This window comes from Petromyzon marinus, unplaced genomic scaffold, assembly GCF_048934315.1.
Source record: "Petromyzon marinus isolate PM22_M1 ecotype Great Lakes invasive population unplaced genomic scaffold, UKy_Petmar_22M1.pri1.0 PM_G_Scaffold_79, whole genome shotgun sequence".
NCBI classification, from domain to species: domain Eukaryota; kingdom Metazoa; phylum Chordata; class Hyperoartia; order Petromyzontiformes; family Petromyzontidae; genus Petromyzon; species Petromyzon marinus.
In genome coordinates this window covers 891,071-916,737 of record NW_027423034.1, presented here as the reverse complement: position 1 = coordinate 916,737, position 25,667 = coordinate 891,071, and the positions used below count along the sequence as shown (strand labels likewise).

The window sequence follows — 25,667 nt, the reverse complement described above, 5'->3', positions numbered from 1 at the left end:
CACGGAGAGCTGTTTGATGATCTCTGGGAGAGAGAGAATGGGCAGGTTCTGAATCTCAGAGAGCTGTGTAATGGTCTCTGGGAGAGAGAGAATGGGCAGGTTGTGAATCACGGAGAGCTGTTTGATGATCTCTGAGAGAGAGAGAATGGGCAGGTTGTGAATCTCGGAGAGCTGTTTGATGATCTCTGGGAGAGAGAGAATGGGCAGGTTGTGAATCTCGGAGAGCTGTTTGATGATCTCTGGGAGAGAGAGAATGGGCAGGTTGTGAATCACGGAGAGCTGTTTGATGATCTCTGGGAGAGAGAGAATGGGCAGGTTCTGAATCTCGGAGAGCTGTGTGATGGTCTCTGGGAGAGAGAATGGGCAGGCTGTGAATCACGGAGAGCTGTTTGATGATCTCTGAGAGAGAGAATGGGCAGGGGAGAGAGGGGGAAGAGTGGGGGAGAAAGGAGGAGAGGGGGGGGGGAGATGATGGTGGAACCCACGACCTCCTGCGTACCAGGCGAGGTACTTGACATCTCGCAGCCACCGTGATGATGACGATGATGAGAGAGACACGCAAACTCCAAACGTACAGCAGCAGGCGGTAGAGAGAGAGAGGAAGAGAGAGATACAAAGACGGCCGGGGAGGGCTACGGGTGGGTGAGCCGTGCCGTGCCTTCGATGTCTCCGACAGCCTCGGAGAGGATGCGCCGAGCGAGGTCCAGGAAGCCGTTGAGGCCGGGGCGCACGACGTGGCAGCGCCGTGTCCTGGCCGAGAGGAGGTTGCCCTTGCGGAAGGGCAAATCGTCGGTCAGCACCGTGCGCAGCTTGCCCAGGATCGCAGGGAACCTGGCACGGGGACAGCGGGGGAGGAGACGCGGTGGGGGTTGTGGTGTCGCCGCCGCCATCGACGCCGCCACCGTCGCCGACAACAACAACGACGACGACAACCGCCGTTCGCCACTAAGTGGCGATGACGTCACCACGACGCTTGTGCCAGGCCATGTGCACTTCAAGGCCACGTGAAGTGTTGAACGCACGCTGGCACGAAGGTCACGGGGCAGACCCAGGTGCCAGGGGGGGACTGACTGAGATGAGTGGCTGATGCACCACCTGTGCCCCCTACTGTGCCAACCCGCTGTGCTTTAGCCACCCGGCGCTCCGCTCGTTGTTGTGAGCGTCGCTCCACCGCCCTCCGTTGTTGTTGGAGGGCGACTACCTCCAACTGCCCAGTAGCATCCTTCACGAGCCTCCTCCACTGAGTCCGATCTCGACACCGCTGGTACCAGTCATCGGCAAGTCCACTCAGCTCCACGTCCTCCTGTACCACGTCACTCCATCTTCTCTAGCCCCCTCGATCCGGCTGAACAAAAGCTGTTTCGGCATGTGATGGCTGGGCATGCGGGCTACATGGCCCAGCCAACGCAGTGTTGCCTGCCGGAGGAGCTCACCGATGGGACCTTGCCCAGATCTTTCAAGGATTTGTGAGCTCCTCACACAATCCAGCCAGGTTAAACCCAGGATGGATCGTAGACAGGCCAGCCTAAATGTTTCTAACCAGCAAAGATGTTCCCTTAGGGGGGTCCACGTTTCACAGGCATAGAGAAGGGAGGGAATGACTGTGGCCGAGAAGACCTGAAGCTTAGTGCGGAGCGACAGACCAAGTAGCTTCCACACAGCATTACGCAACCGATGAAAAGATAATGCCGCTTGACCGATTCCGAGTGCTGTTAAACCGGAGCCGGTCATGAGCACACTGCCCAGGTATGGGAAACTCTCCACTCTCCCCACAACTATCCCATCACCAATTGGAAGTTGTGGGGGTGGAGTGTCCGATGGCACAAAATACCCAGGCAAGTGCTTAGTTTCAGTGGGTAAGGCTCCACCTCTTAGTGGCAAGCTCCAGGTTCAGCAGCAGTGCCTCCAACTCCTCCTTTGAGTGAGCAGCAATTCCCAGATCATCGGCATACATTACATGGTTGAACAATCGGGAGCCATCCCTTGACCGCACCCGGGCATCGATCAGCCTCCCATTCTATCTGTACCAGATGGGAATTCCTCCGGTACAGCTACTGAAGACTTCACGAACTACGTGGTCAAAATAGATGTTTAATAATGTGGGAGCCAGAGGACATCCCTGCCGCACCCCAAGGTGTACAGGGAATGGCTCCGACTCCCGGCCACGTAGATTTGCCTGGGCCCGCTCACTATCATGAAGGTCCTTAATGATCATGAGCAGAGGGTCAGGGACTTCGAAAGCACGAAGAACAACCCAGAGCCCAGGCCTACTGATGGTGTCATAGGCCTTGGTCAGGTCAATAAAGCAGAGATGTAGGTCTTGTTGGAATTCCCTATACCTATACTGTAGCAGACAGACAGAAAATATGACATGTGCAGGAACGCCTTTTCCTGAAACCGCATTGGGGTTCCGCATGCCTCTTCTAAGCGTGCCTTGCACGGCGATGTTGAATAATCCTTGCCAGGACCTTTCCCGGCACACTGAGGAGTGAGATACCCCTGTAGTTGTTACAGTCTGTACGGTCCCCCTTCTTAAAGAGGGGGACCACCAGGGCATTCTTCCAATCCTGCGGAACCCATCCAGTGGTCCAGACTGTTGTTATGATGTCATGTAGGACAGTTTGTGCACAAACGCCACCCTTCCTCAGCATTTTGCATGGGAGATCGTCTCTACCCGGTGCCTTTCCTGGTCTCAGACTCTGGATTGCCTTCAGTACTTCCTCAACAGATGGCACCTCAGCCAGCCACTCACAGGGGGTGACTTCTTCCAATATTTGAGGCACCGCAGCCTCAGTAGTGTCATCCCCACTTTGGCCCACAATGTTTTCCAGGTTGAGGGATTTTTCCTCCCCCAGGACCTCACAGAAATGCTCAGCAAATATGCAAACCTGTTCCTCGGGGTCGGAGATTTGGTCACTGTTCTTTCCCCTAATGATGGTAATAGGTGTGGCGCTGCAGGTTATATTTTTTTATGGAGTTAAAGAGCGATTTGTGATCGCGGGCCATTGAGGCAGACTCCATCTCCTCAGCAACCCGCGACCACCACCCATCCTTGCAGCACCTCACGGCTCTCCATACTTCCGAGCAAAGGTTACGGTAAGCCTCCTCATTCTCCGACGCGGGATGCTGTAGGCTATGAGAGTGGGCCTGTCGCTTTTCTCAGCCAGCCTGAGCACCTCCACTGTCAGCCAAGGTCTCTGGGGAGGTCTGGACCGTGTACCCAAAGCAGCCATTGCAGCTGCATGAGCCACAGTCCTAAATCTCGCCCATTGTCCCTCGACATTAGGAGGAGTGGGGGACGATGCCAACCCCAGCCACACTGAGACCAGGCCACTATGGGTTTAAATGGGGTCCTGGGTGTACACCCACCACCGGAGTGGAAGAATGGCAGGCGCATCTTACAGATGACTAGTCGATGGTCAGTGGGCAGATCAGTACCACGGTAGGTCCTGGTGTCAAGGACATGGGCCCGCATTCGCTGTTCCGTCACTATGACATCCAGTAGATGGCCTTGCTTAGACCCGGCATGCATCCATGATGTTGTGTGGATGCGCCGATGCCGGAACAGCGTGTTGGTAATTATAAGCCCATGGGCTGCACACAAATCTAGCAACCTCCTGCCGTTGTTATTGAGCTGATCTGGCTCATGCCTTCCAATCACTCCAGACCAGGTGTCAGCATCATGACCAACTCGGGCATTGAAGTCACCCAACAAGATGACTCTATCCCGAGGGTCCACTTTAGCTAGCACCTGTGACAGGAGGTTATAGGAGGCATCTGACTTATGCCTGCATCCTTCCACGGATGTTCATCTTCGGTGGGGGCATAACTAACCATGACCACCACTCCTCACCTCTGGTTGATGGGAAGGCGAGCCCAAAAAGTAGCCTGGGGCTTACAGCTTCCCACACCTCACCACCACGCTCCCACGCCCCCTTCATTCTTTTGTTTAGAAGAAGAGCCACTCCCTGTTGTTTGGTAGTCTCCTCCCCTGAGTAGAAGACTGTCCACCCCTCACGGTGGCAGGAGCCAGAGCCGGTCCACCGGACCTCCTGATTACCACAGAGATCCAGGCGGTACCGGTCCAGCTCCCGACAGAGAAGTGGCAACCTCTCCTCCGCAGTGAGCATTCGAACATTCTACGAGGCCATCCGTAGTGGCTTTTCGTTGTTAAAGGAGGAGCCCCGAGGGGAAGGATTCAGTCTCCTGGCTCCGCCAAATGGGGTTTGGCCAGGAGACGTCATAAATGCCTATCCCCCCGGGGCCTCCGGCACAAGCTTATTAATTACATTTTTCATTCATGGTTTGGTGATAATTAATTGAACGTAGATGGGTTACCAGCCCCTCGCACCCATGCAGAGCCCCCAATTGGCTGCTGTGGTGGCTACAAACGTCATTAAGGGAAAAGCCAAAAATCTAAATAGGCCCTCCCCCCATGGCACTGCCCACCACAGCGTTGCCATCCGGTACCAACGAGGAGGTAGGGGGTTGTTTTTGCCACCGTCACAACCCTCACCATCACCACCATCACCCTCACCACCGTCACCACCATCACCACCATCACCACCACCACCCACACCACCACCCCCACTACCACCACCACCACCACCACTACCACCGTCACCACCATCACCCCCACCACCACCCACACCTCCACCCCCACCACCACCACCACCACCGTCACCACCCCCACCATCACCACCACCTCCTCCACCACCCCCACCCACACCACCACCACCACCACCTCCTCGACCACCATCACCCCCACCACCACCACCCCCACCACCACCCCCACCACCACCCCCACCACCACCACCTCCTCCACCACCATCACCCCCACCACCGTCACCACAGTCACCACCTCCACCACCACCACCAGCCTGGTCTCCTCGTCACCTGCAGTCCAACAGGGAGCTCTGGTAGGCTGTCAGCAGTGGAGTCTTGCAGGGGCTGAGCGCTCGCTGGGAACACAGCAGGGGAGAGATAGGTGAGAGTGACACCTGCACCTGTCACTCACCACTCACCACCTCACCACTCACCACCTCACCACTCAACTCACCTCACCCTTCACTCAACACTCACCCACCCCTCACCAACCCCTCACCTCACCACTCACCTCACCTGCCACTCACCCTACCTGTGGGTGTTGTGGAGGCACCCCCAGTGGCAGCTGTCTCTGTGTGTGAGTCTGCTGTTGCCTAGGGGCACCCCCAGTGGCAGCTGTCTCTGTGTGTGAGTCTGCTGTTGCCTAGGGGCACCCCCAGTGGCAGCTGTCTCTGTGTGTGAGTCTGCTGTGGTCTAGGGGCACCCCCAGGGGCAGCTGTCTCTGTGTGTGAGTCTGCTGTTGCCTAGGGGCACCCCCAGTGGCAGCTGTCTCTGTGTGTGAGTCTGCTGTTGCCTAGGGGCACCCCCAGTGGCAGCTGTCTCTGTGGGTGAGTCTGCTGTAGCCTAGGGGCACCCCCAGTGGCAGCTGTCTCTGTGTGTGAGTCTGCTGTAGCCTAGGGGTACCCCCAGTGGCAGCTGTCTCTGTGTGTGAGTCTGCTGTGGCCTAGGGGCACCCCCAGTGGCAGCTTAATGATAATGATAGTGATCAATAATAATTAGTGATGATAGTGATCAATAATAATTAGTGATGACAGTGATTAACAATAATTAGTGATGATAGTGATCAATAATAATTAGTGATGACAGTGATTAACAATAATTAGTGGTGATAGTGATCAATAATAATTAGTGATGACAGTGATGAACAATAATTAGTGGTGATAGTGATCAATTAATTAGTGATGACAGTGATTAACAATAATTAGTGATGATAGTGATTAACAATAATTAGTGATGATAGTGATTAATAATAATTAGTGATGATAGTGATTAACGATGATTAGTGATGATGGTGATTAACAATAATTAGTGGTGATAGTGATCAATAATAATTAGTGATGACAGTGATGAACAATAATTAGTGGTGATAGTGATCAATAATAATTAGTGATGACAGTGATTAACAATAATTAGTGATGATAGTGATTAACAATAATTAGTGATGATAGTGATTAACAATAATTAGTGATGACAGTGATTAACGATAATTAGTGATGATAGTGATTAACAATAATTAGTGATGACAGTGATTAACAATAATTAGTGATGACAGTGATTAACAATAATTAGTGATGATGGTGATTAACAATAATTAGTGATGATGGTGATTAACAATAATTAGTGATGATAGTGATCAATAATAATTAGTGATGACAGTGATTAACAATAATTAGTGATGATAGTGATCAATAATAATTAGTGATGACAGTGATTAACAATAATTAGTGATGACAGTGATCAATAATAATTAGTGATGACAGTGATTAACAATAATTAGTGATGATAGTGATTAACAATAAGTAGTGATGATAGTGATTAACAATAATTAGTGATGATAGTGATTAACAATAATTAGTGATGACAGTGATCAATAATAATTAGTGATGATAGTGATTAACAATAATTAGTGATGATAGTGATTAATGATAATTAGTGATGGTAGTGATTAACAATAATTAGTGATGACAGTGATTAATGATAATTAGTGATCATAGCGATGAACAATAATTAGTGATGACAGTGATTAATGATAATTAGTGATGGTAGTGATTAACAATAATTAGTGATGACAGTGATCTTGGGCAGGCGATGTAACCTGCAGTGGAGACACCAACTCCAGGACATGCTTGAGGTGGATGGCATAGTTGATCTTAGACTCAGAAGTTCTCAACTGGAACAGGGTGGATGGATAGACAGATACATAGATAGATACATTTTGATTTAAAGCTTTCGTGACCGCAGGGATTCATATTCTTGGTTCTTTCGGTAAAGTCACCACGTAGAAAGGGAAACTATAAAATAATAAAAATATAAAACAATAAAATTATCACGAAGTTTCGACTGCAACACAAGTAATCATCATCAAGGTGTGAAAACCACAGCAAGAAAATTGTATTGTTTTATATTTATATTATTTCCCTTCTACGTGACTTTACCGAATATAGATAGATACATGTAGAGATAAATATAGACAAATAAATAGATCACTAAATAGCCTCTCTCTCTACATCACGGGTGGGGAACCTTTTTTCTACCAAGGGCCATTTGGATATTTACAACATCATTCGCGGGCCATACAAAATTGATCAACTTAAAAATTAGCCCATTATATCCGGTCAAACGTTTAATTAACTCGCCCCTAATGCGATGGGCTGGAACTGCTTCTCTTTGGCGAAGCGTTTGGTGATGTTAGCCGGTATTGACGATGTTGTTGCTACTCGCAACTGCTCTTCCAGGTTTGCTCTACCTAGATTTATTGAATTTCGAGTCCTGCCTGCGGTTGCCTTGGCAGGGCCAGAGACCGGACGTTCCCCACCCCTGTTTAACGTGATGAAGGGGTACTGTGTGGTGCTGAGCGAGGTGATGCTGATGATGATTAAAGTGATCATCTCACCGTCTCTGTCTTAGGGATTTGAATCAGCATTGAGAGCAGGTGGTCTACATCCAGAAACTGACTGATAGCTGCACACACATACACACAGACATCACACATATACACACAGACACACACACACAGACATACACAACAACAACAACCGCCATTCGCCACTAAGTGGCGGTGACGTCACCACGACGCTTGTGCCAGGCCATGTGCACCTTGAGGCCACATGAAGTGTCGAACGCCCACCGGCAGGTGGTCACGGGGCAGACCCAGGTGCCACGGGTCGACTGACTAAGATGACTGAGATGACTGGCTGATGCACCACCTGTGCCCCCTACTGTGCCAACTTGCTGTGCTTTAGCCAGCCGGCGCTCCGCTCGTCGTTGTGAGCGTCGCTCCTCCGCCCTCCGTTGTTGTTGGAGGGCGACTGCCTCCAACTGCCCAGTAGCGTCCTTCACGAGCCTCCTCCACAGAGGCCGATCTTGACACCGCTGGTACCAGTCATCGGCAAGTCCACTCAGCTCCACGTCCTCCTGTACCACATCACTCCATCTCTTCTCTAGCCCGTGCCGCGCCCGTTTAGCCCCCTCAATCCGGCCGAACAAAATCTATTTGGGCATGTGGTGATTGGGCATGCGGGCTACATGGCCCAGCCAACGCAGTCTTGCCTGCCGGAGGAGCTCACCGATGGGACTTTGTCCAAATTTTTCGAGGATTTGTGAGCTCCTTACACAATCCAGCCTGGTTAAACCCAGGATTGATCGTAGGCAGGCCAGCCTAAATATTTCTAACCGGCGAAGATGTTCCATTAGGGGGGTACACGTTTCACAAGCGTAGAGAAGGGAGGGAAGACCCGAAGCTTCGTGCGGAGCGACAGACCAGGTAACTTCCACACAGCGTTACGCAACCGATTAAAAGATAATGCCGCTCGACTGATTCGGAGTGAGACCTCTGCTGTTAAACCGGAGCCGGTCATGAGCACATTGCCCAGGTATGGGAAACTCTCCACTCTCTCCACAACTGCCCCATCACCCACATACCCACTCACCCACCCACCCAACCACTCACTCACCCACTCACCCACCCACCCACTCACTCACCCACTCACCCACCCACATACCCACCCACCCACTCAGCCACCCACCCACCAACCCACCCACCCACCGGCCTGCACTCTATAGAAGTTGTCTTCCTGCATCAGCTCATCCACACAGTCGAGACGGCCTCTGAGCGTCTCTTCGTCCACCAGCGGCTCGTGGATGTTGGCTCTGAGCCGGCGCGCTCCTCCACGCGTCCTCGTGTAGTTGAGCACCCCGAATAGCGAGTGGGAGCTCCTGGGTGCACGCTCGCACGCACACACACACACACACGGGTGGAGGAGGGTCACACACACACCAACACACACCCACACACACTCACACCACACTCGCACCCACACATACACGCACACACACCAACACACACACACTACCACACTTGCACCCACACACACCCCCACACACACCAACACACACCAACACACACACCAACACACACACACCAACACAAACCACAAAACAACAACAACCACCATTCGCCACTAAGTGGCGGTGACATCACCACGACGCTTGTGCCAGGCTATGTGCACCCTGAGGCTACGTGAAGTGTCGAACGCCCGCTGGCAGGAGGTCACGGGGCAGACCCAGGTGCCACGGGTCGACTGACTGAGATGACTGGCTGATGCACCACCTGTGCCCCCTACTGTGGCAACCTGCTGTGCTTTAGCCACCCGGCGCTCCGCTCGTTGTTGTGAGCGTCGCTCCTCTGCCCTCCATTGTTGTTGGAGGGCGACTGCCTCCAACTGCCCAGTAGCGTCCTTCATGAGCCTCCTCCACAGAGGCCGATCTTGACACCGCTGGTACCAGTCATCGGCAAGTCCACTCAGCTCCACGTCCTCCTGTACCACATCACTCCATCTCTTCTCTAGCCCGTGCCGCACCCGCTTAGCCCCCTCAATCCGGCCGAACAAAAGCTGTTTCGGCATGCGGTGGCTGGGCATGCGGGTTACATGACCTATCCGAGGGGCCACTCTATCCCGAGGGGCCACTTTAGCCAGCACCTGCGACAGGAGGTCATAGAAGGCATCTGACTCATCGGCTTTGCCTGCATCCCTCCACGGATGTTCATCTTCGGTGGGGGCATAAGTAACCACGACCACCATTCCTCGCCTCGGGTTGATGGGAAGGCGAGCCCAAAGTAGCCTGGGGCTTACAGCTTCCCACACCTCACCGCCACGCTCCCACGCCCCCTTCATTCTTTTGTTCAAAAGAAGAACCACTCCCTGTTTTTTGGCAGTCTGCTGTCCCGAGTAGAGGACTGTCCACCCCTCATGGTGGCAGGAGCCAGAGCCAGTCCACCGGACCTCCTGAATGCCACATAGATCCAGGCGGTACCGGTCCAGCTCCCGACAGAGGAGTGGCAGCCTCTCCTCCGCAGTGAGCGTTCGAACATTCCACGTGGCCACCCGTAGTGGTTTTTCGTTGTTTCTGGAGGAGCCCCGAGGGTAGATATTCAATCTCCTGGCTCCACACACAACCACACACACCACACACACCCACACACCACACACACCAACACACACACCAACACACACACACCAACACACAGAAGGGGGAGCGGCTATCCCCGCTAGCGAGGGAAGAGGAGGCATCGTCTACCGGGGGTCGTGGGAGTTGCGCAGCAGCTCCAGGTTGGCGGCCGTTGTGCCGTCGATCATGGCGGTGCGCTCACTGCCGCAGAAGGAGACGCGCACGGAGGCCGGGGCGAGCACCACGCCCTGGATGAACTCCACATACTGCAGCAGCGCCGCCGGCGAAGCCAGGCAGTAGTATCTGGGGGTGGTCGGCAGGGGGGAGGGTGAGAGGGGGGTGGGTGAGTGGGTGGATGAATGGATGGGTGAGTGGATGGGTGGGTGGGTGAGTGAGTGGGTAACCCTAACCCTAACCACTCCATCTCTTCTCTAGCCCGTACCGTGCCCGTTTAGCCCCCTCGATGCGGCCGAACAAAAGCTGTTTGGGCATGCGGTGGCTGGGCATGCGGGCTACATGGCCCAGCCAACGCAGCCTTGCCTGCCGGAGGAGCTCACCGGTGAGCTCCTCACCCGCTCACCCACACACTCACCCACACACTCACTCACCCACTCACCCACCCACTCACCCACCCACACACACATCCACACACACACCTACACACACCCACTCACTTCCCCTGCACGTCCATGAGTACGGTGGCCATGTGGGGCACGCAGAGCCTTCGCACGGCGTCCATGCCCCGCTCCTCGTTGAAATATTTCCTCAGCACCGTGGTCACGTGGGCCTCCTGCACACGCACTCACCACGAGGTGGCAGCACCCACTGTGGTGCGTCTGTGGGTCTCTGGTGAGTCTGTGGGTCTCTGTGTGGTGAGTCTATGGGTCTCTGTATGGTGAGTCTTTGGGTCTCTGTGCGATGAGTCTATGGGTCTCTGTGTGGTGAGTCTGTGGGTCTCTGTGTGATGAGTCTAGGAGTCTCTGTGTGGTGAGTCTATGGGTCTCTGTATGTGATGAGTCTATGGGTCTCTGTGTGATGAGTCTATGGGTCTCTGTGTGGTGAGTCTGTGGGTCTCTGTGTGATGAGTCTAGGAGTCTCTGCGTGATGAGTCTGTGGGTCTCTGTGTGATGAGTCTATGGGTCTCTGTGTGATGAGTCTATGGGTCTCTGCGTGGTGAGTCTATGGCTCTCTGTGTGATGAGTCTAGGAGTCTCCGCGTGGTGAGTAGTGGCGATGCCCTCCGTGCGTGCTCACAGGGAAGTAGTCCCTCAGCAGGGTGAACATTTTGCTGGCGTTTGGGTTGCAGGCCGTTTGGGGCATCACCACCTCCAGCGGGCGTAGCACCTGCAGCTTGGTGATCGCCTGAACAAGCAGCAGCAGCAACAGCAGCAGCAGCAGCAGCGCCAGCAACGAGAATAACAGGCTGAGGTGCAGCAGGAGGAGGTCACGGGACAGACCCAGGTGCAGTGCGTTGACTGCTGTGCCAGGCTAGGTGCACCAGGAGGAGGTCACAGGACAGACCCAGGTGCAATGGGTTGACTGCTGTGCCAGGCTAGGTGCACCAGGAGGAGGTCACGGGACAGACCCAGGTGCAGTGGGTTGACTGCTGTGCCAAGCTAGGTGCATGAGGTAAGGTAAAATTAAAAAACTAGTGTTTAATAGTTTAATACTAACTTAACCTGTCAATGTATATAAATATACTGCATACCTGCAGAATAACGACACGCACACATTGGCACGTAGCTACTTACGTGGCTACTGGGTCCCGCACTTTCAAGGGCCCCGCGCTAAACGCTTTCAAGCGATCAATTCCGGTTCGGTGATTCTGCTCTCTTACCAGAGTACGAAACCACCCTTCAGCTTTTACGAACGGCCGAGTGTGTTGAAGGTTCAGTTTCAGTTTTCAGTTTATTTTGGGTATAGCCCTGTGAGCCATCCGGCTCTTGAATCGGAGTGCAACCGCAACAAACCAACAAACCAACAAAAACACGACCAAGAAAAGCATCAAATTTTGACTTAAAGCTTTCGTGACTGCAGTGATTCATATTCTCAGCTCTTTCGGTAAAGTCACGTTGAAGGGAAACAATAAAATAATAAGCACAGAGACAATTTAAACCGAGAAGATGTATTCTGGCTTAGCAATCATTGTAAGGATTTGATAAACTATTTCAGGTCTTAATTGATTGTTCACGCTTACGGTGGCTTTCAGACAGCATACATTAATTTTTCGTCTCCCCCCTCCTCTTTTCAGAACATAGATGGACTCGTCATTCTAAATAAACTGACAAATCGTGGCGCCAACGTATTTTTATAAATAAATAAATGCACCGATTATAAATAAATAAATTATTGTGAACCGCCACTTCTTTCAAATGTTTCTTGCCGTTGGTTTTGACATCTGATGATGACCGTTTGTGTTATGGTTGAAACGTCGTGAGAATTTTTATAGTTTTATATATATTTTAGTATTTTATTGTTTCCCTTCAACGTGGTGACTTTACCGAAAGAGCTAAGAATATGAATTACTGCTGCAGTCACGAAAGCTTCAAATCAAAACAACCACAACCACAAAGAAAACTTAGGTTAGAGATGTGTCGCATTATCCGGCCGTACAGCAAGTGACAAAAATGACAATCGCTTTACCGCGCAGGTGAAGAATGTGCGTGTTTTAGTTTTTAATTCAGGGCCCGGTTCATAACACGCACTGCACAGGAGGGGGGGGGCCCTTTGTGTTCGTGCACGGAGAGAGAAGGAGGGGCGGAGGCTGACCTTGACGTAGGGCTGGCTGTCGGGGAACTGACACAGCACCAGCTCGGGGCAGCGCAGGTCGATGCTGGCCAGGCCGACCTCGCCCCGAGCGATACCTCGGCCCTCTGCCAACGCCACCACCACCGACCTCGCCTCCACTTCCTCCTCCTCCTCCTCGTCGCCGGCGTCGGCGTCGTCAGTCGTGGAGAACGAGGTCGCTGCGGGGCCACAAGAGAGACGGGGTGCTGCCTCCTGTCGTGAGTCGATGAACGGTGGTGAGTCTACGGGTCTCTGTGTGAGTCTATGGGTCTCTGTGTGAGTCTATGGGTCTCTGTGTGAGTCTACGGGTCTCTGTGTGAGTCTACGGGTCTCTGTGTGAGTCTATGGGTCTCTGTCTGAGTCTATGGGTTTTTGTGTCAGTCTATGGGTCTCTGTGTGAGTCTATGGGTCTCTGTGTGAGTCTACGGGTCTCTGTGTGAGTCTACGGGTCTCTATGTGAGTCTACGGATCTCTGTGTGAGTCTACGGGTCTCTGTGTGAGTCTACGGGTCTCTGTGTGAGTCTACGGGTCTCTGTGTGAGTCAATGGGTATCTGTGTGAGTCTATGGGTCTCTGTGCGAGTCTACGGGTCTCTGTGTGAGTCTATGAAGGGTGGCGAGTCTATGGGTCTCTGTGTGAGTCTATGGGTTTCAGTGTTAGTCTACGGGTCTCTGTGTGAGTCTATGGGTTTCTGTGTGAGTCTACGAGTCTCTGTGCGAGTCTATGGGTCTCTGTGTGAGTCTATGGGTTTCTGTGTGAGTCTATGGGTCTCTGTGTGAGTCTATGGGTCCTGTGTGAGTCTATGGGTTTCTGTGTGAGTCTATGGGTCTCTGTGTGAGTCTATGGGTCTCTGTGCGAGTCTACGGGTCTCTGTGTGAGTCTATGAAGGGTGGTGAGTCTATGGGTCTCTGTATGAGTCTATGAAGGGTGGTGAGTCTACGGGTCTCTGTGCGAGTCTATGGGTTTCTGTGTGAGTCTACGGGTCTCTGTGTGAGTCTACGGGTCTCTGTGTGAGTCTACCGGTGGACGTGGTGGCCCTGCTGCTGCTGCCGGGCGCATGCCGCTGGCGTTGCCGCCGCGAGCCGCCTGGCGCCGCACGGAACCGGGAAGAGGGGAGGGGCGCCCGCGGGGCCCAGGAGGAGAAGCCTGGCATCACCACGGTGGGAGCATCACCGCAGCCGCCACCGCCACCACCGCCGCGGGCCCTGCCGCCGCCGCTGGTGGTTGTGGCGGTGTCGGCGTTGCCGCTCCGGTCGGCCAATCCCGACTCTGGGAACAAGAGAAACGGGGGGGGGGGGGGGGGCGGACGGAGACTTAATTAAAGCGGTCCGTTTTCTTCGGGGCTCCTCGCGCTCACGGCCCTGTTCCAACGCGGCACGGGGGGAGCGCGATGGCACCAGAAGGCCGACATCGTTCAAGAGAGAGGCTTCACCAAAAACAGAAGCGAGAGAGCTTGCATTCTTCGACAGCTGGCGAGGAACGACGCCTCCCTCTCGTCTCCCCCCCCCACCGCCCACCAACCCCAGCGAGGTCTTGTGCGAAATCCTGTTCGGCAGGATTAACGGTGCTCCCCTTTGACAAGACCCTAGCGGAGGGAGCGAGCTGATTTTCTAAAGGGAGGGGGGGGAGAGGCTGCGTAGGGCCACACATTTGCTCGACGCAACATCACAGAACGGTGCCCGGAATGGAAAGCCGTGGGCTTGTCGGGGCCTTAATGCTCCGCAGGGAGCGGAGAGCAGCCAGATGCAATCTGTTCCTTAAACCTGTCGTGACCACAGGAATTCATGTTGTTGAGTTATTTCGGCAAAAACTCACATAGGTACGAAAACATTTTAATGGATCACGACGTTTGGATCGCGACACAAGCAACCGTCACCAGGTGTGAAACGAACACAGCAGGTGGACCGCCGATGTAGGAGCTGACGTAGGAGCAGTCCACGTGACCTCACCAAAAGAACCAAAGGATATGGAGCAAGAGGAGCCAAAGTACGGTAATCCGTCAACATCAAAATAATCCGCGGAGAGGCGTCATCCCCCTCAGGGGCGGAGCCAGGATTTTCAGCCCGGGGTGACATTCAACAAATGTTAACTTCAAGAATGATTAGAGATTTCGATTTAAAGCTTTCGTGACTGCAAGGATTCATCTTCTTTGGTTCTTGCGGTAAAGTCACCACGTAGAATGAGAATAAAATAATAAAACAATAAAAGTCTCACGACGTTTCGGCCACAGCACAAGTGGCCTTCTTCAGGTTTAAAGGGACAGACCTGTTGGGACGACAGGTGGCCTGAAGAAGGCCACCTGCGTTGCGGCCGAAACGTCGTGAGAATTTTATTGTTTTATTTTATTATTTTATTCTCATTCTACGTGGTGGTGACTTTACCGAAAGAACCAAAGAAGATGATTAGAGAGTCAGGCTTGTTGAACCAGACGCCATCGGTTTGGCGACACGCTCTGACGGTGCAGTTACACGAAGTCCGCCGGACCGAGTGTCGTGCACTTACACGCACAATGTTTCAGATTTTTCGATTTTTTATTTTTTTTCGGGGGTGACAATTGTCTAACCCTGTCACCCCCCCCCCGCCCCCTAGCTCCGCCGCTGATTGCCCTCCTGCACTCTCTCCGACCTTGCATCCTGGAGTGGCGTGCCGCGGGCGTGGAGCTGAGCAAAGACGAGGAGGCGGAGGAGGTGGAGGCGGTGGTGCTGTGTAGCTTGGCTCTGGTCTTTGTGCGCCGGGGAGGAGAATCCAGCAGTAGGCCAAACGAGTACTTGGGACCCTTCGTGGACATCCTGCAACCAAGCCTGGGGGTGAGCGAGATGTTGACTACCTCACCTGGTATACAGCAAGAGGTCGTGTGTTCCACCACCATCATCATCATCACGGTGGCTAGGAGATGTTGACTACCTCGCCTGGTATACAGCAGGAGGTTGTGGGTTCCACCATCATCATCACGGTGGCTAGGAGATGTTGACAACCTCACCTGGTATACAGCAGGAGGTCGTGGGTTCCACCATCATCATCATCACGGTGGCTAGATGTTGACTACCTCGCCTGGTATACAGCAGGTCGTGGGTTCCACCACCACCATCAATATCATCACGGTGGCTAGGTGATGTTAACTACCTCGCCTGGTATACAGCAGGAGGTCGTGGGTTCCACCATCATCATCATCACGGTGGCTAGGAGATGTTAACGCCTGAGCCTGGCAGTGATTAGGAAGCTTGGGGAATATTCAAATCTGTGCGAGGGGCTTAACGCTGCTCAAACGATGAGGATCTGCGAGATTACCTCATCCGATTTCAAAAGAGCGGATCACCTGTCAGACACACACACAGACATCACACACACACACAAGACACACACAGACATCACACACACACACAAGACACACACAGACATCACACACACACAGACATCACACAGACATCACACACACATCACACACACAAGACACACACAGCCATCACACGCACACAGCCATCACACACACACACACAGACATCACAAACACACAAGACACACACACAGACATCACACACACAAGACACACACAGACACACACACATCACACAAGACACACACAGACATCACACACATCATACACACAGACATCACACACAGACATCACACACACAGACACACACAAGACACACACAGACATCACATACACACAGCCATCACACACAAGACACACACAGACATCACACACACATCACACACACACAGACGCACACAAGACACACACAGACATCACACACACACAGCCATCACACACACACACAAGACATACACAGCCATCACACACACACACAAGACACACACAGACATCACACACACAACACACACACAAGACACACACAGACATCACACACACACAAAGACATCACACACACACGACACACACACAGACATCACACACAGACATCACACACACACACAGACATCACACACACACGACACACACAGAGACATCACACACACACAGACATCACACACACACAGACATCACACACACACAAGACACACACAGACATCACACACACATCACACACACAAGACACACACAGATATCACACACAAAGACCCCCCGTACAGCCTTAACAATCTGTAGGGGCGAGTGCTGTAAGCGAGTAGCAGCACCTATAAGGGCCGGCACTGTGGCACACGAGGGGGTGGGTGGCCAGCACCACGCCCGACCGCCTTTGTCTCCCCCAGTGGTGATGTTTACTACACACACCACCACACCAGGTACTCATTTGAGGCTGAGTCGACCTAGGGGAGGCCCAGGACCGGTTCAGAGAATCGTAGCGCGGCGTAGCGCTAACCACTACACTACCGCTCCCCACATACACACACACAGACACACACAGAGACACACGGAGACACACGGAGACACACACAGAGAGACACACACACAGACACACACAGAGACACATCACACATGGAGACACACAGAGACACACACACAGAGACACACACATCACACACGGAGACACACATACAGAGACACACACACATGTACACACACAGAGACACACACAGAGACACAGACACACACACACAGAGACACAGAGACACACACAGACACACACACAAACACACACACAGAGACACACACACGGAGACACACACAGACACACACAGAGACACACACCACACACAGATACACACACACAGATACATACACACACATACACACAGATACATACACACACATCCACACAGACACACACACTATTACACTATTCAACTATAGACGAGAGACCTTCTGCAGTGATCTATCAGTGCAGGAGCGGAGCTGCTGTGAGGCGAGGCGCTTGGAGCTCTCTGATTGGTCCAAGCGGCGACTTGGAGCCAATCAGATTTGGTTCCTCCCTAGCCACGTGACGCGGGATTTTTTTTTCCCGCCAAATTTTTGAGACTCCTCCTCGGCCAGGCGCCATTTTGAGAGTCGTGAGGTGCGGATTTGAATTTTTTTTATTTCGGAGCAGAAATTAACGACGATGACGACCCCCCAGGGGTGCGAGATCGCCTCTCGTGAGGGAAAACGTGAGGTAAAAAGTGGCCTCAAATGTCCAGCCCGTGATTCGCAGATAGTTTAAATATGCACTGTTGAATTTATGGGCAGTGCTGAGTCTATGGGGCAGTGCTGAGTCTATGGGACAGTGCTGAGTCTATGGGACAGTGCTGAGTCTATGGGACACTGCTGAGTTTATGGGGCAGGGCTGAGGCTATGGTCATTGACAAAATACAAACGATGTAATTTGTGAATAGTTTGCCTCGTGAGGGGCATAAGATGTGCCAGTATTCGTCGAGATGACTGTTTTCTTTTCACCCCGCGAGTAATTTATTGCTTAAAGGAGACATCGTGGAGGGAAACAATGGGAGTGATATAAAACTACATCTGTGTGCTTTGTGGTTGTTCCTACAAGTAACTAAACCTACCCACGTGACGCGGGAGTTTTTTCCCGCCAAATTTTTTTTGGCTCCTCCCCGCCCCCGCCTTGGAGCCAATCAGGTTTGGTTCCCTCCTACCCACGTGACATGAGATTTTTTTTTTCCCGCTAAATTATTTTGGCGTCTCGCCCTCCTCGCTACGCCTTGGAGCCAATCAGATTTGGTTCCTCCCTAGCCACGTGACGCGAGATTTTTTTTCCCGCCAAATGTTTTGTGACTCCTTTCCCTCGGCCAGGCGCCGTTTTGAAAGTCGTGAGGTGCGGTTTTGAATTTTTTTTATTTTGGAGCAGAAATTGACGACGATGACGACCCCCCAGGGGTGCGAGATCGCCTCTCGTGAGGGAAAACGTGAGGTAAAAAGTGGCCTCAAATGTCCAGCCCGTGATTCGCAGATAGTTTACAAATGCACTGTTAAATTTATGGGCAGTGTTGGGTCAATGGGCGCGGTGCTGAGTCTATGGACATTGACAAAATACAAACGATTTAATTTGTGAATAATAATGTAGCCTGGTTATTAAGTATGGTAAGTGTACTGACAGTCTATAATGTAGACTGTAGCCTGGTTATTAAGCTGAGTGAGTGTACTGACAGTCTATAATGTAGACTGTAGTAATGGTTATTAAGTATGGTGAGTGTACTGACAGTCTATAATGCAGACTGTAGTAATGGTTATTAAGTTTGGTGAGTGTACTGACAGTCTATAATGTAGACTGTAGTAATGGTTATTAAGTATGGTGAGTGTACTGACAATCTATAATGTAGACTGTAGTAATGGTTATTAAGTATGGTGAGTGTACTGACAGTCTATAATGTAGACTGTAGCCTGGTTATTAAGTATGGTGAGTGTACTGACAGTCTATAATGTAGACTGTAGCCTGGTTATTAAGTATGGTGAGTGTACTGACAGTCTATAATGTAGACTGTAGCCTGGTTATTAAGTATGGTGAGTGTACTGACAGCCTATAATGTAGACTGTAGCCTGGTTATTAAGTATGGTGAGTGTACTGACAGTCTATAATGTAGACTGTAGCCTGGTTATTAAGTATGGTGAGTGTACTGACAGTCTATAATGTAGACTGTAGCCTGGTTATTAAGTATGGTGAGTGTACTGACAGTCTATAATGTTGACTGTAGTAATGGTTATTAAGTATGGTGAGTGTACTGACAGTCTATAATGTAGACTGTAGTAATGGTTATTAACCTGAGTGAGTGTACTGACAGTCTATAATGTAGACTGTAGCAATGGTTATTAAGCTGAGTGAGTGTACTGACAGTCTATAATGTAGACTAGTAATGGTTATTGACCTGAGTGAGTGTACTGACAGTCTATAATGTAGGCTGTAGCAATGGTTATTAAGCTGAGTGAGTGTACTGACAGTCTATAATGTAGACTAGTAATGGTTATTAACCTGAGTGAGTGTACTGACAGTCTATAATGTAGACTGTAGCCTGGTTATTAAGTATGGTGAGTTTACTGACAGTCTATAATGTAGACTGTAGTAATGGTTATTAAGTATGGTGAGTGTACTGACAGTCTATAATGTAGACTAGTAATGGTTATTAAGTATGGTGAGTGTACTGACAGTCTATAATGTAGACTGTAGCCTGGTTATTAAGTATGGTGAGTGTACTACAGTCTATAATGTAGACTGTAGCAATGGTTATTAAGTATGGTGAGTGTACTGACAGTCTATAATGTAGAATGTAGCCTGGTTATTAAGCTGAGTGAGTGTACTGACAGTCTATAATGTAGACTGTAGCGGTACGTAGCTAACCGTGCTAATTGTGTTCTGGTTGCATTTTGCACAATTATAATAGTACAATATGGCACCAATCTTTAGCACGAATGTTCAGTTTTATCCTGAAAATTCATCTCTGACACTTTCAGTGAATACCTGAAATGATTTCCATTGAGAATGTCAATCTCTTGACGCGTAAGGGGAAAATATCCCGGTGGGTTATGACCACGCGATGCCTCGCATTCACCAAGACAATGCAGTGAATGTGCTGGGGGAAAGTAAGCACATTAAGAGCAAATATCCTAAACAAAAAATGTTTTAATAAAACTTGACCATAACGTACTCTTTGGCTTTTTCGGTGAAGTCACATAACGGCCAGCATGTTTTTTTCCCCTCCAAATGTTTTTGTAATCTGTGCGCATAACCTGATGAAATGAATGACCTCTTTTTTTAAATAACCCACGTGACAGATCCAACTCATCTCTCTTAAACTATAAACTAGTTTTTCTATTTTATTGTACAAGGTAAGACCCACTGAGCTATGTAGCTTTTTTTCACAAGCGACCTGGCCATCACGAATAAAAGCTCAACACAAAGTGACTTCATCGTGTGGAAATGTATCGCAGTTAAATATTTTACATGCGTGATGTTAATTCTAAATCTGGAGGGGGGGAAACCGGAGGAACCAGAAACATCCATGCAACCACGAGGCAGAGACACGCACACTCCAAATATACTACCAGCAGCTCCACTATCAACAACAACAACAACCGCAGTTCGCCACTAAGTGGCGGTGACATCACCACGACGCTTGTGCCAGGCGATGTGCACCTTGAGGCCACGTGAATTGTCGAACGCCCGCTGGCAGGAGGTCACGGGGCAGACCCAGATGCGACAGGTCGACTGACTGAGACGACTGGCTGATGCACCACCTGTGCCCCCTACTGTGCAACTTGCTGTCCTCAACGGATGGCACCTCAGCCAGCCACTCACAGGGGGTGACTTCCTCCAATATTTGAGGCACCGCAGCCTCAGTAGGGTCATCCCCACTTTGTCCCACGTTGTTTTCCTGGCTGAGGGATTTCCCCTTCCCCAGGACTTCAGGAATGCTCAGAAAATCTGCAAACCTGTTCCTGGGGGTCGGATATTGGATCACCGTTCTTTCCCCTAATGATGGTAATAGGTGTGGCGCTGCAGGTTACTTTTTTGATGGAATTAAAGAGTGGTTTGTGATCGTGGGCCACTGAGGGAGACTCCATCTCCTCAGCAACCCGCGACCACCACCCATTCTTGCAGTGCCTCACGGCTCTCCGAACCTCCGAGCGAAGGCTGCGGTAAGCCTCCTCATTCTCCGACGTGGGATGCTGTAGCCGATGAGAGTGGGCCTGTCGATTTTTCTCAGCCGGCTTGAACACCTCCTGTCAGCCAGGGTCTCTGGGGAGGTCTGGACCGTGTACCCAAAGCAGCCATTGCAGCTACATGAGCTACAGTCCTAAACCTCGCCCATTTCCCCTCGACATCAAGAGGAGTGGGGGACAATGCCAATCCCAGCCGCAAGCGATGATGAAATTCTCGTTTGTAACTTTCATCAGCTAGCTGAGACCATGCCACTAAGGGTTTGAATGGGGTCCTGGGTGTACACCCACCACCGGAGTGGAAGAATTGCAGGTGCATCTTACAGATGACAAGTCGATGGTCAGTGGGCAGATCAGCTCCACGGTAGGTCCTGGTGTCAAGGACATGGGCCCGCATTCGCTGCTCCATCACTATGTAGTCCAGCAGATGATCTTGCTTGGACCCGGCATGCATCCATGATGTGGTGTGGATGCGCCGATGCCGGAACAGCGTGTTGGTAATTACAAGCCCATGGGCTGCACAAAAATTAAGCAGCCTCCTGCCGTTGTTATTGAGCTGGTCTGCCCGATGCCTTCCAATTACTCCAGACCAGGTGCCAGCATCATGACCAACTCAGGCATTGAAGTCACCCAACAAGATGACTCTATCCCGAGGGGCCACTTTAGCCAGCACCTGTGACAGGAGGTCATAGAAGGCATTTGACTCATTGGCCTTGCTTCCATCCCTCCACGGATGTTCGTCTTTGGTGGGGGCATAAGTTACCATGACCACCACTCCTCACCTGTGGTTGATGGGAAGGCGAGCCCAAAGTAGCCTGGGGCTTACAGCTTCCCACACCTCATCACCATGCTCCCACACCCCTTCATTCTTTTATTCAGAAAAAGAGCCACACCCTGTTGTTTGGCAGTCTCCTGCCCCGTGTAGAGGACTGTCCACCCCTCATGGTGGCAGGAGCCAGAGCCGGTCCACAGGACCTCCTTATTACCACAGAGATCCAGGCGGTACCGGTCCAGCTTTTGACAGAGGAGTGGCAGCCTCTCCTCCGCAGTGAGCGTTCGAACATTCCACGTGGCCACACGTAGTGGTTTTTTGTTGTTTTTGGAGGAGCCCCGAGGGGAAGGATTCAGTCTCCTGGCTCCGCCAAATGGGGTTTGGTCAGGAGACGTCATAGACGCCTGTCCCCCCGGGGCGTCCGGCACAAGCTTATTTATAAAATGTTGTGGTCGTGGTTTAGCGGTAATTAATTGGAGGTGGAGGGGTTACCAGCCCCTCACACCTGTCCAGAGCCCCCACTTAGCCACTGTGGTGGTTACAAACGCCATGAGGGGAAAGGCCAATCCGAATTGGCCCTCCCCCCCGGCACTGCCCACGGCAGCGTTGCCCGTCCGGCACCACAAGGAGGTAGGGGGTTGTTTTGCCGGACACCACCACCATTACCACCACTACTACCACCAACACTACCACCACCATTACACCACCACTACTACCACCACCACTAGCACCATTACCACCACCACTTCCACCACTTCCACCATTACCACCACTACTACCATACACTACCATCACTACCACCACCACCACCATTACCACCACTACTACCAGCAACACTACCACCACCATTACACCACCACTACTACCACCGCCACTAGCACCATCACCACCACCACTTCTACCGCCACTTCCACCACCACCACTACTACCATACACTACCATCACTACCACCAATACCACCACCACCACTACTACCGTACACTACAATCACTACCATCACCACCACCATTACCAACATCACTACAATCACTGACCACCACCGCTACCACCAATACCACCACCACTACCAGGACGTTTGCGTGCTGAATGCTGGAATCTGATCCCGCGTCTCCTCCCTCTCCTCCGGCCCTCCCCCCTCACCAGTGGCCTCCCAGACGGCCTCCCCCGGCCCGGGCCCCGGCCCCGGCCATGGCCACGGCCGCCCCCTCCGTGAGGGCTCGCTCCTCCTGGCCCATCCGGGTGCCCAAGCGCTCCGTGGACGACGCCGGAGGAGGAGGAGCCGAGTCCCACGCGGCGCCCTCCAAGGTCGCTCGCCCGCTCCACGACGACGACGCCAGGGGGCCGGGGCCCGCGCCGGGGCCTCCCCGCCGCGACCGTCATCTTCGTCGCCCCGTGACGTTCCGGGCTCTCGAGGGGGGGCGCCGCTGCCGGGAGACTCCGGCGGCGGCGGCGCCCCCCCAGGAGAGCTCCCGTGGCGGCGGCGGCGGCAGCGGCGGCGCCCGGACGACGCCGACGCCGGGAATCGGCCCGAGGGTCGCCCCGGAGCGCGGAGACGGCGGCGGAGAGTCGGGGCCGGCGCTTGGCGCTGACGAGGCAGCGGGCGAGGAGGAGGCGGAGGAGGAGGCGGAGAGACGCAGGGAGGCCGCGTTTGGACCGCGTGCGGCGTGGAAGAGACACTTCGACTTTTGGTGGCAGGGCGTGGGCAGGAGGGCGAGCAGCAGGAGGGGCGGAGGAGGAGGTGGAGCGAGAGGAGAAGGAGGGGAAGAGGAGGCCGAGGCGGCGATGAAGGCGGAGGAGGAAGAGGAGGAGGAGGTTTTGACCGGGCAGTCGCCACTAAGCAAGCGGCGGGAGGCGGCGGTGGCGGCGGATTGTCCGGCGGGACCGAATCCCGATCCCTGCCCGCGCTCCTCTACCTGCCACGCTCCTCCGCCTCCTCCGCCTCCTCCGCGCTCGGCCCCACGTGGGGCGACGCTCCACTTCTTCTCGCTGATGCCGTGGCCGCTGGCTGAGCCGCCACCACCGCCCACCGGGAGGCGCCGGGGTTGCGCCCTGGAGAAGCAGCGGCAGCGACGGAGACAAATTCAGCAACAATACCGGCAGCAGAGAGCGTCGTCATCGTCGCCCAGCTGTTGGTCGTTCTCGGACGCATCGTCGTCGTCGTCGTCTTCATCGCCGGAGGAGGTGGTGGAGGGTGACGAGGCGAAGGAGCGGAGGGGCGAGGAGGAGGAGGTGGTGGAGGGTAACGAGGTGAAGGAGCGGAGGGACGAGGAGGAGGAGGTGGTGGAGGGTGACGAGGTGAAGGAGCGGAGGGACGAGGAGGAGGTGGTGGAGGGGGGCGAGGTGAAGGAGCGGAGGAACGAGGAGGAGGATGTGGTGGAGTCTACGGGGGGCATCCGCAGGCTGCTGCTGAAGTTTTGCACCAGCCGCCTGCAGCCGAGCGTCGACAGAGCACGAGACGATGGGGAGGTGGCGGACAACGAGGAGGAGGAGAACGAGGAGGAGGAGGAGAGGAAGACGAGGAGGAGGAGGAAGAAGAAGAGGACGAGGAGGGGACTACGGAGATCACGCAGTGCAGCCGATGATGGCGACTGCAAGTCGGGCGACGAGGTGGAGGAGGAGGAGGAGAGGGTGGCGAGTCTCAAGAGGGTGGAGGAGTGCCGGATTCTCAAGCAGATAGACGACATCATGGCTGAGATACCCCAGCTGGAGGGGAGATGCAGGGTGAGGAGGAGCAGATGAGGTGTAGGGTGGTGAGGAGGGGCTGGGTGGTGAGGTGTAGGGTGGTGAGGAGGGGCTGGGTGGTGAGGTGTAGGGTGGTGAGGAGGGGCTGGGTGGTGAGGTGTAGGGTGGTGAGGAGGGGCTGGGTGGTGAGGTGTAGGGTGGTGAGGAGGGGCTGGGTGGTGAGGTGTAGGGTGGTGAGGAGGAGGGTGAGGAGACTCCAGGGCAGCGGGTGAGGGCGTTGGGAGTGGCTCACTCGCTCACTCGCTCGGACACTCAGTCACTCACTCAGACACTCACTCAGACAGTCACTCAGTCACTCACTCAGACATTCAGTCACTCAGACACTCAGTCACTCAGACACGTACTCAGACACTCAGTCACTCACTCAGACACTTACTCAGACACTCACTCAGTCACTCAGTTACTCACTCAGACACTCAGTCACTCAGACACTCAGTCACTCAGACACGTACTCAGACACTCAGTCACTCACTCAGGCAGTCAGTCACTCACTTAGACACTCAGTCACTCAGACACACACTGACACACACACTGACACACACACTGACACACACACACACTCACACACTGACACACACACACACTGACACACACACTGACACACACACCATGATACACACACTGACTGGAGGAGGTGGAGCGTGGTTAACACATCTATGCCTCAAAGATTTTAGAAAGAAGCGGAGAATACGGAACAACCCACCTGTTGTCCATTTCGATTTCCGCGTTGCCTCTAATCTTCAGTCTTGCTGTGTATCCACCGT

At 52.8% G+C, this 25,667-nt stretch overlaps 2 protein-coding genes across 2 annotated transcripts in view; one reads left to right on the top strand and one right to left on the bottom strand.

The window, feature by feature from the left end:
- LOC142921034 (mutS protein homolog 4-like) overlaps nt 1–17,617 on the bottom strand; it is a 28,129-nt gene extending 10,512 nt beyond the window's left edge. The window contains exons 1-12 of the mRNA XM_076062922.1: nt 16,127–17,617; nt 15,464–15,627; nt 13,859–14,107; nt 12,822–13,018; nt 11,307–11,414; nt 10,728–10,843; nt 10,183–10,356; nt 8,651–8,820; nt 7,499–7,566; nt 6,701–6,775; nt 4,897–4,961; nt 654–831 (exon numbers count right to left, since the gene is read on the bottom strand). Coding sequence (XP_075919037.1) covers nt 654–831; nt 4,897–4,961; nt 6,701–6,775; nt 7,499–7,566; nt 8,651–8,820; nt 10,183–10,356; nt 10,728–10,843; nt 11,307–11,414; nt 12,822–13,018; nt 13,859–14,107; nt 15,464–15,627; nt 16,127–16,131 — 1,569 coding nt within the window. The 5' untranslated portion in view covers nt 16,132–17,617. The remainder of the gene's footprint in view (nt 1–653; nt 832–4,896; nt 4,962–6,700; nt 6,776–7,498; nt 7,567–8,650; nt 8,821–10,182; nt 10,357–10,727; nt 10,844–11,306; nt 11,415–12,821; nt 13,019–13,858; nt 14,108–15,463; nt 15,628–16,126) is intronic.
- Nucleotides 17,618–18,502: 885 nt separating this feature from the next.
- LOC142921033 (uncharacterized) overlaps nt 18,503–25,667 on the top strand; it is a 42,822-nt gene continuing 35,657 nt past the window's right edge. Inside the window, exons 1-2 of the mRNA XM_076062921.1 lie at nt 18,503–18,648; nt 23,305–24,448. Of these exons, the coding sequence (XP_075919036.1) occupies nt 18,598–18,648; nt 23,305–24,448 (1,195 nt within the window). The 5' untranslated portion in view covers nt 18,503–18,597. The remainder of the gene's footprint in view (nt 18,649–23,304; nt 24,449–25,667) is intronic.